Genomic DNA, 12,160 nt, shown 5'->3' with positions numbered 1-12,160 from the left:
GAAGCGGCGGAGGTGACGGTGTTTGAAGTGCGTCTGGGAGTTGTCAGGGCGGGGCAGGCGAACGGAAACGCCTAGACCCTCCTAATGCAGTGCTAGACGTTAAAGGGTCACACTGCTCCCGAAAATGTCAATTCAAAAGCTGAGAGAACAAAACTTCACTCTTCATGTATTTTGTAGCCTTCTTTCGTTTCCCAGAGAAGGGTGTGCTGAGGAACCCCCCAACGCAAGGCGTGGAGGCAGCTGTCCGCCCCGACCCGCAGCCTTTGGACAGATACGGCCTCACAGCCCCGGCCTGGGCTTGAGGTATTTCGTTTTTCCTCAGCGAGGGGATTGCGGAAGGTCTGAGCTCGCCTAGGCGTTATTGCATAGAGAGTGAGGGGAACATGAGGCTCAGAGGTGGAGTGATAGCAAAGCTGAAGGGTGGTTGACACAGAAGCTCAGAGTCCTCTGTCTCAACGTCCAGAGCGCACCCTGACGCCCAGCAACATCTGGGTGTCTTTTGACCCATCTGCACGGAAGAGAGAACCCAAATTGCCTGTGAATTCTTCAGAGCCCCCCCGACCCATCCCCTTATTTCCTTAGCAATAATATGGTCGGTACCTTCCTCTCTTGGGTCACACCCCCTTCGCCCACCCCCACCCCCACTCTCTTAGCTAGGTTCCTTTATTCAGACACAAGAAACAATGCCAGCAGCGTGTATAAATATTGTGCTTTAATGAACTCCTTAAATAGAAATGTCACGACAAAAATATACAATTGGAAGAGACAGGGTGTCTCCCATACCCATGGAAAACTGTAAAGGAAGAAGTAGAAATCGGAATTACAGGAACAGCAAGAGGAGGTGAGAAGGAGGTCTGTAGGCCATCTTGTTGACACTGATAAATGGTATCTCTGATCTCACAATTTACCAGCTCAGTATCCAAAATTTCCATCCAAAAGGGATGGCATTGCCCTGAAAAAAGGATGCGATCATATTCTGGATTGTTTTTGTTTGTTTTCGTTTCTTAATTCTTCAAATCACAAGAAACTATTTAAACCAAACAGGGCAGGGTAAGAGTTGGATAAGGTCAGCACCACCCATCTGCAATGGAAACTCAAGTCAGTGAGCTTGTTTAAGGGCTGGCGTATGAAAGCTGAGGCAGCAAGACCAGGTGAGAAAAGTTGAAGGATTAGACAAAACTCTCCCTCACCCCAGACCACCCTCTGCCCTGCCCATGAGAAAGCCAGCAATTTCAACGGGACTGGGACATAATGGTATTTGGATTTCTTTTCTTGGGGTGATCCTCAGGAGATATTCTTGGTGTCCATTTCCTTAATAACTCCTGAAGATGGGCTAGCTCAGCCTGAAGGCCAGAGATCGTGGGAGCTGAGAGTCCCATCTGGGGAAGGGGTGAAGAGAGGCAGAGAGGAATATTATTTTAGCTGCAGCTCTCTGCTCCTGGCATCCTTAATTCTCTTTCCCCCTCCAACTATGCCCTAGTTTCCACTTGATATTAGTCGCAAGCAGTTTCCCCACACTCCCAGACCTATCCACTTTCATACCAACAAGAATGGTACCTCATTTCCCAGACCCCCAGCCCTTTCCCTTTCCAGCTCCTGGAAATATCTGGTTTCTCCTAGAACTTCTGGTTCAGCAGTCAGGCCCCTTCTCCCACTCCCAGTCCCTGTTTTTCCTTCTCACCTGGACCTCAGGCCTTCCCCTCAGGTAGCAGCGTCTCCAGAGCCTGATTTGGGGTCCCAGATATCCAGGCAGCAGCAGCCCTGGGGGTAAAGGGCAAGCTCCCCAATGTGAGGGGAGCCCCCACTCCTGATCAGCCAGGCTTTCAGAGGAGATAGCAGGTCGAGGGAGCCAACGAGAAGAGACTGCCAGCAGGGAGGGACTGTCCCGCCAAGGACAGAGCTGATTCAAGGGGGTCAGGGCCCCTCTAGAGAAGAGCCACACGGAACTGGGGGGCCCAGGAACCATGAAGCTTGGCTAAGGAGGAAAGGGAAATCAACTGACAACCTAGAAAACTGATGACCCCAGTTTCCCCAAACTGGGTCAGGAAGGAATGTCCAGCTGCCACTCACTCAGCACTGCACGTGTGATCAAACTACCAGCCTCCGCCCTAGAACTCTTTTATCTGCTCTCCTTATTAGCCTTCAGACTAGGCCTCAGGACTGATTCAAGTTGATTTTAGGGATACATAAAAATGTTTGCGTGAGACAGGAAGACTAATAAGGATGAGGAGGACAAAAAAGATGCTTTATGTTGACTTTAGGATTTCTGTCTTCCTGGGGACAGTCAGGTACTATAAATGCCAGCTAACAGAAGAGGAGTGAGGACCTCAGACACTGTCTTTTCACTTCTCATCTAGTGGGATGAGCCTGTGAGAGAGTCAGAAGAATTTAGGAACTTTAGACACCTCACCTGCTGTCTAGGGAGCCATGAATCTGGGCAGTGTTCTGGGTCATAGCCAAGATTATGGAACTGTAGTATCTGTTCCTTGCTGTAGCGTAAGTCCCAGTCCCAGACAGATAGCTGTGGGTTAACAGAGTTCCCAGCTGGGGGCTGGGCGTACCCTGCAGTATAGACTTGGGTATAGGTGTTGAACTGGATAGAGGAAACAAGAAAAGGATGGTTAAACAAACAAAAATATATAATCCTTCTCCCAAGTCTAGAGAGAAATCATGAAATTCTCATCTCTTAAGAATCAGATATAGGGTGAAAGTCCAGTCCTGAAAGTGAGCATCAACCTCCCCCTTTCCCATCCACAGACCTCACTTTTCATAATCAAGACTAAACTTCAGAGAGTAGTGGGGTTTTCTGGGGTTTTTTGGGGGGTCAGCGCACTGCACAGCTTGCGGGATCTCAGTTCCCCAGCCAGGGATTGAACCTGGGCCACGGGAGTGAATGCCCAAAATCCTAACCAGTAGCCCACCAGGGAACTCCCAGAGAGTTCTTCTTAATGGAGGGAAAAAAAGACAAGTCAAAAGTGGAACTCACTGACCTGTCCACTCTGCTTTCCACGCTCCCAGGGAGTGTCTCTCAAGAATGTAAGGGTGTCAGGAACCCTGACGCTGTCATGAAGAGCAAGAAGGAAGAACTCAGAGAATTCAAACTCAGCTGGAGACTGCTGGAGGAGCTGCCAGACGCAATCAAGGAAGAGGAGAAACACTGGGGCCTGAGAAGAGGGAAATTAAGAGGTTGGAAGGGGTTATGGGGACCTAAATGGGGAGGATGACAAAATAACAGGGGATGAAGGGCACAGGAACAGAGGACACTAAGGAGGTCAGGGAGTGGAAATCTCAGTTGAGGTAGGGGGTTGTGGTCCCTCACTCATCTGGGTCTCCCTTCAAGCTTAGCCCAACCTCAGAACCCTTTGGACCTAATTCACCTCCGATGGATTTTACTATTTAATTTTCTCATCCCCGTACTTCTTAATAATACTCTCCCAGTACCCTCCCCAAACATTCTCACCTCTTCACTGGCCCCAGTTCCCCCAAGTCGGGTCAGGAAAGGATGTCCAGCTGCCACCCACTCTCGCTGCACTAGTGATTGGAAGCCAAGCAGTGTCCGGGCTTCAGGGGCTGAAAGCAGCTGGACGAGTGAAGAGAGGATGCCATTGAAATCACGATCACCGCGCTCTGGGTGATAAATAGGGATAAGGGACAAAGAAGGAAGGCCAAGAAACTAGGGCAGAAGAGAGTGAGAAAAAGAAACATGGCAAGAGGAAGTGAGCAGCACAGAGGGGGAAAGTTTGGGGTAGGTAGGATTGAGAGGGCACATAAAAGTGAAGAGAAAACAAAGACTTTGAGTGATTCACTTCATACACTCCACCGAGATAGAAATACCCAGCTTCACATGTAGGAAGCAGAATCATAAATGTCCAACCAGCTTCCACATTTTCCTTCCCACCCCAACCCCAATCCCCATCCTCTGATGGAAGGACAGGAACAGAGGGCTGAGAACCCCTCTGTTAGGGACCACAAGCTTAGTGGGGAGGGAGAAGTAGCACTGAAGGATGAGTTAGAGCTGATGGGTAGTTCCTAGCAAAACGAGAGGATGCTAGCACTGGGAGGGGACAAGGAAGCTTTATAGGTCTCCCTCCCTGAGCAGAATCCAGTCAGGTGAGTAAAGAGAAAAGGCAAGGAATGGAGTGGGTTGGCCCAAGAAACTCACCTTGAAGTACTACAGAGCGAACTCTGGATGTCACTAAGACTGAGATGTCACTGGCCTTTCGAAGACAAGACCTGGAGGAGTGGGTGAGGAAGAGAAGGGGAGAATAACAAGCCTGGAGGAAGGGAATGATGGGTCAGGGGATACAACAGAGACAGACTCCCAATTCCTTCCCCCTCTCCTTCTAAGGAGAAACAAATAACAGTCGTTTTGGGGAACCAAGGAGAAGAGTTAATGGAAGACCATTTAGGAGTCAGAGGGAGTACCTGACGTAGTCCAACCATCGTGTTCCATCCAGAGCTGAGAGCCATTTATCCTCAGCCACAGATGAATCTGAGAGAGAGTAGAGGAGTCAGAAGGGCAAAGAGATCAGGAGAACTGGGAGTTCAGGATCCAGAATTAAGAAGGGTTAATAATAAGTTGGGTAGTGGTTGGGTCTGGGGATAGGAATGAGAAGTAACTATAAATGGCTATGAGGTTTCTACAATTAAGTTGTGGCGATGGTTGTACAACATTGTAAATAAAATGAAATGCATTGAATTGTACACTTAAGATGGGTGAAGGGTAAATTTTATGGTACATAAATTATATCTCAATGAAGCCGTTTTTAAAAAAAGAATATCTTGGGGTCAAAAAGACAGGAAATCAGTGAGTCTGTGGGAGATGGGAGTTGAGTAGAAAACTGAGGATCAGTGGGTTGAAGGGGTACTCATCCACAGCAGGCAAAAGGGTAAATCAGGTTAGGGTCAGCAGACCTAGAGATGGGGTAAGGGGTCAAAGTTTATCTCACCAGGTAGGCAGAGGGCCCTCAGCCTCAGGTGGGCAAGTTGGACGTCTGCAAGACTGGGGAGCTCATCCATAGTGTCTACCAGGACAACGTCTGAATGCCCAGCCTGGAGCATCGACTCCACTACTCTGGAGGGGAGAGAGTCAGAAAGTAAGGGAAGGTGTCTGCCCTGAATATCTAACGCTTGATTCTTCTCATCAAACCTCCCCTCACCTGATATCATCCTTGTTGGGGTCACTGGCTGTATAGAAGCCACCACAGCGGAGAAGATCACTACCCCCAGGGTGATGCCAGGACAGGCGCTTCACGTGGATGAGAGAAGGATCATTGAGGGAGAAACTCCTAGCCCCACCCTACCCTTGCCCCCACACTGACCTCACAGGGATCCCCTCCCTCCACAATGACCCGTAACCTCCCATGACCCTCTAATTCCCAACCGTTACCCTCACCCTCACACTGACCGGTCCACGGCTCTGATGGAAGTGGCCAAATGCTCTCCTGACCTCACTGTCCAGAGTTCGGTTAGGGACCCAGAAGTAACGGGGGAGGCTGTGAAATTGACAGTTATGTCACAGCTTGGCTCAGTGACCTCATTATAATGCGAACCTGTTATTACAAGGAAGCTGCTTAGGAGGGGATCATTCCAAGGGATCTCAAGTTTAGAGATCTAGGAGTTAAAGGGGATAGCTTTGCGGATGTCCTAGGAGGCTGGAGTTTGTGGGAAGTCCTAGTTTTAGAGGATCAGAGAAGTGTGGGAAGATTGAGGGGGCAGCAGGTGTTGGGTGGACTGGGGGATCACCTGGTGGCTACGTCGAACCTCTCGTTGACAGTGCTGACCCTCCAGCCCCTGGCCCTCTGCTTTTTCCGCTCAATCTCCCAGTCTTCTGATGTCTCCAAGAGGGGAATAGGTGGTTTTCTGGAACCAGAACTCTGGCCTAGGGCAGGAGGGAGGCACAGAGGAGGAGGAAGAGGAACCAGAGCCAGCTCAGCTCTTTTGCCTTCAGCCAGCTTCTGCTTTTTCAGACTCTCTACCCTTTCCTTATCCTAAAGCCCCCACACTCACCAGCCTTGCTCAGGGTTATCCCTGCATACTGTTGGGCTTGACTGTTCTGAGCTCTGGCTTGGACAATGGCCATGGTCACCTGTAGAAGAAAGGACATCCCATCCTTTGTCTCAGACTGAAGTGAAAAGAAGGAAATAGGGCTCATGTGTTGCTCCACTGTCTTTGCTGCCAATAGAGAAGAAAAGCGAAGACAATCCCTAACGAAGGGAGCTTCCACAGGTCATGGGGACTGGAGTCAGGGGAACACATTTAGGACCAGAGAATGACAGAATGGTAATTCTGGGAGGAATCTTGGGGATAATCTTATGCAACCCTCCCTGTTTTTCAAAGGAAGAAACTTGTCCGCAGTTACACTCCTGATAATTGGCAGAGCTGGGCTAGAATTCAGGCCTTTACTCTCATTATACTATCATTTTAGTCACTCCTTGAGAAGAGAAGCAGAGAGAATGATGAGAGGGATCTTGGGAGACAGGGGACTCTTGGGAATTTCCAGGGAAAGGATGCCAAGGTTCTAAGGGGAAGAGGAGTCCTTGGGCTGGAGGCCTCTTACCTGAAAGGCCTGTGGCTCTAGTCCTCCAGCCTCAAAACCAACTCTGAGTAGCCGGAAGTCTTGGCCATGAATCAGAATCTCCTCAGGGATAAATTTAAGCAGGGACCCTGGACGGAGGAGCTGGACTCGGGACAGGCCATTCACTGAAGTCAAGAGAGAGTGGAGTGAAGTAAGTCAGAAAGAGAAAAACAAATACCATATGCTAACACATATATATATATGGAATCTAAGAAAAAAAAAAGGAACCTAGGGGTAAGATGGGAATAAAGACACAGACCTACTAGAGAATGGACTTGAGGATATGGGGAGGGGGAAGGGTAAGCTGTGACAAAGTGAGAGTGGCATGGACATATATACACTACCAAACGTAAAATAGATAGCTAGTGGGAAGCAGCCTCATAGCACAGGGAGATCAACTCGGTGGTTTGTGACCACCTAGAGGGGTGGGATAGGGAGTGTGGGAGGGAGGGAGAGGCAAGAGGGAAGAGATATGGGAACATATGTATATGTATAACTGATTCACTTTGTTATAAAGCAGAAACTAACACACCATTGTAAAGCAATTATACTCCAATAAAGATGTTAAAAAAAAAAAAAAGAGCTAGAGAGCGGTACAGCCATGGATCAGGGTCCCTCTAGGAGGAACTCTTCCAGCCCATCCCACTCCATCCACTCAGGCTGTCCTCTGAAAATAAAGGAAGGATGAGGAGGGGTTCCGATACTCCCAGTGAGCCCCTTCACCAAGCTCCCACACTTACCAGCCTCTAATCGCCCAATGTTGGCCAGGGAAAAATCATACTCACTGCTCAGGGGAGTCTCCTAGAGGAAGCACATGAACTGATGCTAAAGACATCTGAAGTCTCATTCTTTGTCCTACCTTGGCAGCCCTAACCTCCCTAGAGATGGTCCCCATGGACAATCCCTGATACTCTCAGAAGACAGCCCTTAAGCATAACTCTCACTTTCTCACTTCCTGTAATGTTTGTCTACATCTTCTAGACTCCCCTACCCACTTCCCACTAGTTGTCCTTTGCACTGCCCTAACCTTCTCACCTCACTCCGCTGCCATCCACAGGGCTGGAAGGTGACCCTCAGGTTGCTGCAGATCAGGGTTCCAGGCAGTTCAGGTTCCAACCCTTTCCTCACCCCTGGGGCCCATGCTAGGATCTGCTCCCCTGCAGGGCAAGAAGGGAAGCCAGGTTATGACTGTTCCCAGTACTGCCCACACTTGTATACACCCACTCCTCTCAGACAGGAGGATCTAAAGAGGGAAGATTAAGATCCTCCCCTAACCCCACTAGAATGAAAGCTTAGGAGGAGAGAATTTATATTCTTTTACTCTAGAGCCTAGAAAGTGCCTGGGACATAGTAGGCACTCAAATATTTATTGAATAAGTAAATGAGAAGAGGAGTAACAGGGTCAAGAAAACAGAGGGACCATCAAGGTCCAAGCTCCCAGCCAGCCCTGCCCAGAGAAGAGAGCAAACCTCAGGCAGAAGCACTTTGAGCCAGGAGAGGAGTACAGAGGTACCTTTGGTGAGGTTTGAAACAAGGTCTGAGGAGCATGAAATTTGGAGGAGTCTTTGGAGATCAGAAGTATTGGAAGGGCATTATTACCTGGGAGGCATCCAGAGGCCAGGCAGCTGCCAAGCTGATGACTCCTGGGCTCTGGCATCCCACTCCCCTGGACAGACTTTGGTCCAGAGAGCTGCGAAGGGTGTAGGGTTAATCCCTAGGCCTCTCCAATCCTGGGGTCTGGGGTTACTTCAGCAACCACCTCTGGAGGCCTACAGTCAGACACTCAGGATAAACTGAGATCAGTGGCTGTGGGGAGCTCAGCACGGGGTGGGGGGGGGGGGTTGGCAGGTAGTTAAGGGAGGGGCTGGTTAATGGATAATGAGACAATGAACTTGAAACTGCAAAAAAGACCAAGCTCCATCAACTGAGGAGGTCTCCTCCTCTAGATCCTTTTCTTCCCTCTTTCTCCACACGATCCCCATTCACACCCTCTTGCCAGTGCCCCCCTCGCGCAAGCCCGTTTCCTCTCCTTACCCCCATCTCTGGCTCCTCCTTCTGGGGGGTGACGTTGAAACTCTGGCCCCGGCCCCCCCACCACATTTCTCTGGCTCCATCCGGGGATGGAGCGGTCAAGGGTGGGAAACCTCGAGGATGCTCAAGCCCCTTGGGGAGAGGCTGAATCTTGTAGATGGGAGGAGGGAAGTCAGGGAGAGGGGCAGGAGGAAGATTCAAGGGAAAGGAGCATTTGAGGTGCAAGGAGCACGCTTTGGGGTCTTTTGAAAGGTGTGTCCAGCCCAGCTAGAGAAGGCTCCTCGGAAACTTCAGTCGACTCTGGAGAGGGCGGGAGAGATGCCCAGCCCCTTAAAGGAGAATACACACAATTTTGGAAAAGTGGAGAGGAAGTGGAGGAGGCTAAGAAAGGTGAGGAAAAAATGGGGGAGTGAGAAAATACCCAGATTCCCCGCTTTACCCCAAACCCAGATCCTATTGTCTTTCTGTTCATGAGCATTGGAGACTGTTTGAGGGGAGCAGTAGTGCCAAGTATTAAACTGGAATCATTGGGCCACTTCCCTGGACTCTCACTGATGGCTTCCCTGGGAAGCTGTTTTTGTTTTTTTGTCTTCTTAAAGGGGGTGGGGGTGGGGGGAATGTTAAAGTAGTGCAGACTTCCTTGCTGCCTCCCCTTACAGACCTAACAGAAGTGGTTGAGAAGAAATTTATTAATGGAAATTGGCCCTCAGGGTATTTTTGCCTGGGGAGGGAATTAGGGAGGGGGGTGAGTTAAAGTGTTTTTGTGTATCCTTCTCCAGAGAGCATGAAACATATCTCATGTGAAGGGTCCAGTGGAAAAGTAGGGAGAGAAATTGAAACATCTGCAGGATACAGACACAGGTACAGGTATGTTTACATGCAAGTTCTGGTGGTGGGGGTGGGAGGCTCAAGGAAAAGATCCACTTAATCCAACACACACACACACACACACACACACACACACACAACCAGCTGGAAACTAGGGCCCATTCCAGGTACAGGAGCCCTCCCTCCAGCCCAGACATCAGATCTCCAAGTTAATGATTCATGTTAAGGACTTTGAAGGCTGAGGGTTGGAAACCTCTGTTAAGTGCAACAGTCCCATCCCCCCACCCTCCCCCTTGCAACCCAAGAAGCAAAGATGGGTGGGGAGGGCACTAGGAGGGAAGTAAAGGAACTATAGGCAACGGTGACTGGGGGTAGGAATGCAAAACTCTAACTTTAGGTATGAAAAAGACAGAAAATAAAATACAAAGTAATGAATTCACGAGCTGCTGTTTTATTGATTTTGAGTTTGTACAGAGGCAGCAATTCTTAGGTGGGGGCCCCAGTTTTCCAGTGACAACTCTCTCTTCCCCCCACCAGCACACACACCCTTCCGGCCTCAGCTTTAAAAGTTCCCTGTCTTGGCTGCAACTGTGGAAATAGTGAAGATATTCTGAGGCAGGGAGTCAGTCTGGAACAGAGAGGCATACACCTGCTAGGAAGGTAGCCCAGAAGCCTGATTCTAGAAGTCTTAAAAGCTACCAAGCCCCGCCACCCCCACCTGCATTCCATCAGCCTCAGTCTCTTGGGGGGAAGAAAATATTTCCCAAGGTCTGTGGCAATAGGAAGAGCTGTGTACCACAGTTTAAAAATCCATGATCCACTTTCCTTCTCCCCACCACCCTTCATTCAAGAGCCTCATTCTATTCTTTAATACTTGAGGTGTAGGAGCAGCAGAGGAATACAGAGAAAAAACATCAGGGGAATGGTGGAAGGTCACAGGCAGAAAAAAGATGGGTGACTTGGATCAGCACCTCACCAGGAATGCAAAGGGGGCAGCAGCCGAGGGTTAAGTAACAGGAGGACCCCCTCTGTCCATTCTACACACACCCAGTAGAGGTTTAGTGGATGAAAGGAAGGGTGAAGAGGCAAGGGGCCGTATCAGATTTTTCCATCTTCAGAATCCTAGTCTGGTTGCAGGTTTGTGCCAGGAGTGAAGGCTGCTGGGAGGGGCAGCTAGAGGAAGGAGGTGGAGCTGAGTGACTCACAAGATGAGTCACAGATCCAGTTATAAGCACAGTAAAGAGGCCAAGGTCCTCCCCACCCCCACTCCTCTCTGCGCCACTGTCAGCCAGCTTCCCTTTCTCTTTTCTACTGCCCCTTACCCAAGTGGCCAGTGAAGGGAGGTGGCATGGAGATAGTCTCCATGGGGGATGTCATGATATTTTGCTAGTCATCTTAAGTTCAGGGGGCAAAACAGCCTGTAATTTGCAGACCAGGTATCTACAAAGTGAAAGAGACAGACTGCCTACATGAGTCACTGAATCTGTTGTTGAAGGGCCTGGAGGGAAAAGGAAATTAGAAAAATCTGGGGTGCAGGTGATTCCAGGCCGAGAAGGGGCTTCTGATTCTGTCTTCTCACCTGTGGTTGTGTGTCTGGGGCACTGACTCCTTAGAGAAAGAAGAGAACACAGAGTCCAGAGGTGTCCGAGTAACTGGGGACAATTATCTTTGAACCTCCTTTATTGGGAAAGACAAAATGTGACTGGAACCTTGGACATGTGGCTGTTTAGAAAGTAGTCAGAATAGCAAAAGCTAGGTTCTCAGAATTCATTCAGAAACAGCTCCATTCTTTCCAGCTCAGTATCATTCTCAAATATACAACAAAAAGTCATTGCTAATTTCTGTTGTGTTGGTCTGTGAGCTTTAGTTTCACTTGAGAAGAAACAGCCAACAGGAGAGGGAAGGAACTTCCCTCCAGGCCCTGTACAGCACTGAGTTAAACACCATCCGCACTCCATAAGAGACTGAATCTTAAAAAAAAAAAAAAACAAACTTTTAATATAATCTTTTACTTTTGTTTTAGAATCCAGTGTGAGGGAAAAACGTTTGGTTAAATCTTGTAACTCTCAATAAAACCAGCATAGATTAAGGGAGGAATTTGGAGGCCTCTCCTATAGTATACTTGCTCCATCAGGGCTGAGATGGAGAACGTAGGGTGGAGGGGTAGCACTGTCTTAAATCAAAAGGGGAAAAATAAGAGCCCTGAAAAATCTTCCCTCTCCAATAAAAACCTCAGTAGGTACCCCAGTGCCTGGATTAAAGGAACTAGGTGCACTTATTTAAGCCTGAGAGATATCATCCCTCATCCAGGGTTGAGGGGTCTGCCTCCCCCCTTCACCCACACCCTCCTTAACTAAGGAATTTGGCTCATTTTGAGTGCACATCATGTACCCTTCTCCTCCCTTTTCCCCAACACAGTAATTGCATGAGCTTGCCTCTTCCACCCCCTCATCCTCCCCAAATACCATAAACCAACCAGTCTGTCTTCATTTTGCAGGCATTATTTTTTCACCACCCTCCCATTCCACAGCCCTCTCAAAGGATGAAGCAAAACAAACTTTACTCATCCCTATGGAAAAACATCCATTGACTCAGGGTCCCTCATCTTTAGAATAGAGAGGGTGTTTTTTTTTTTAATGTGTCAATAAATAGTTACCTTCCCAAATTAAAAAAAGAAATGTATTTCTTAATGAAAAAGCTAGAGGGCCTAAATAAAGCCCTATT

General features: G+C 48.8%; 1 protein-coding gene across 1 annotated transcript; it reads right to left on the bottom strand.

The window, feature by feature from the left end:
• Positions 1 to 670: 670 nt before the first annotated feature.
• On the bottom strand, positions 671 to 12,121 carry MTMR11 (myotubularin related protein 11). Its single transcript, XM_022564127.3, is given in 18 exon segments — positions 671 to 1,246; positions 1,248 to 1,379; positions 1,682 to 1,975; positions 2,411 to 2,593; positions 2,991 to 3,164; positions 3,461 to 3,627; positions 4,163 to 4,233; positions 4,426 to 4,492; positions 4,950 to 5,074; positions 5,160 to 5,248; positions 5,408 to 5,495; positions 5,746 to 5,881; positions 6,010 to 6,088; positions 6,560 to 6,702; positions 7,318 to 7,378; positions 7,613 to 7,734; positions 8,177 to 8,252; positions 8,612 to 12,121. Coding segments are annotated over 18 exon segments (2,133 nt in total). The 5' UTR covers positions 8,678 to 12,121; the 3' UTR covers positions 671 to 1,186.
• Positions 12,122 to 12,160: the final 39 nt, after the last annotated feature.

The sequence above is a fragment of the Delphinapterus leucas genome, chromosome 1 (genome assembly GCF_059928025.1).
Source record: "Delphinapterus leucas isolate spDelLeu-1000000601 "Yukka" chromosome 1, BTC_Dleu_Yukka2, whole genome shotgun sequence".
NCBI classification, from domain to species: Eukaryota; Metazoa; Chordata; class Mammalia; order Artiodactyla; family Monodontidae; genus Delphinapterus; species Delphinapterus leucas.
The sequence above is the reverse complement of the archived record's forward strand: the minus strand, read 5'-3'. Positions and strand labels throughout refer to the sequence as shown.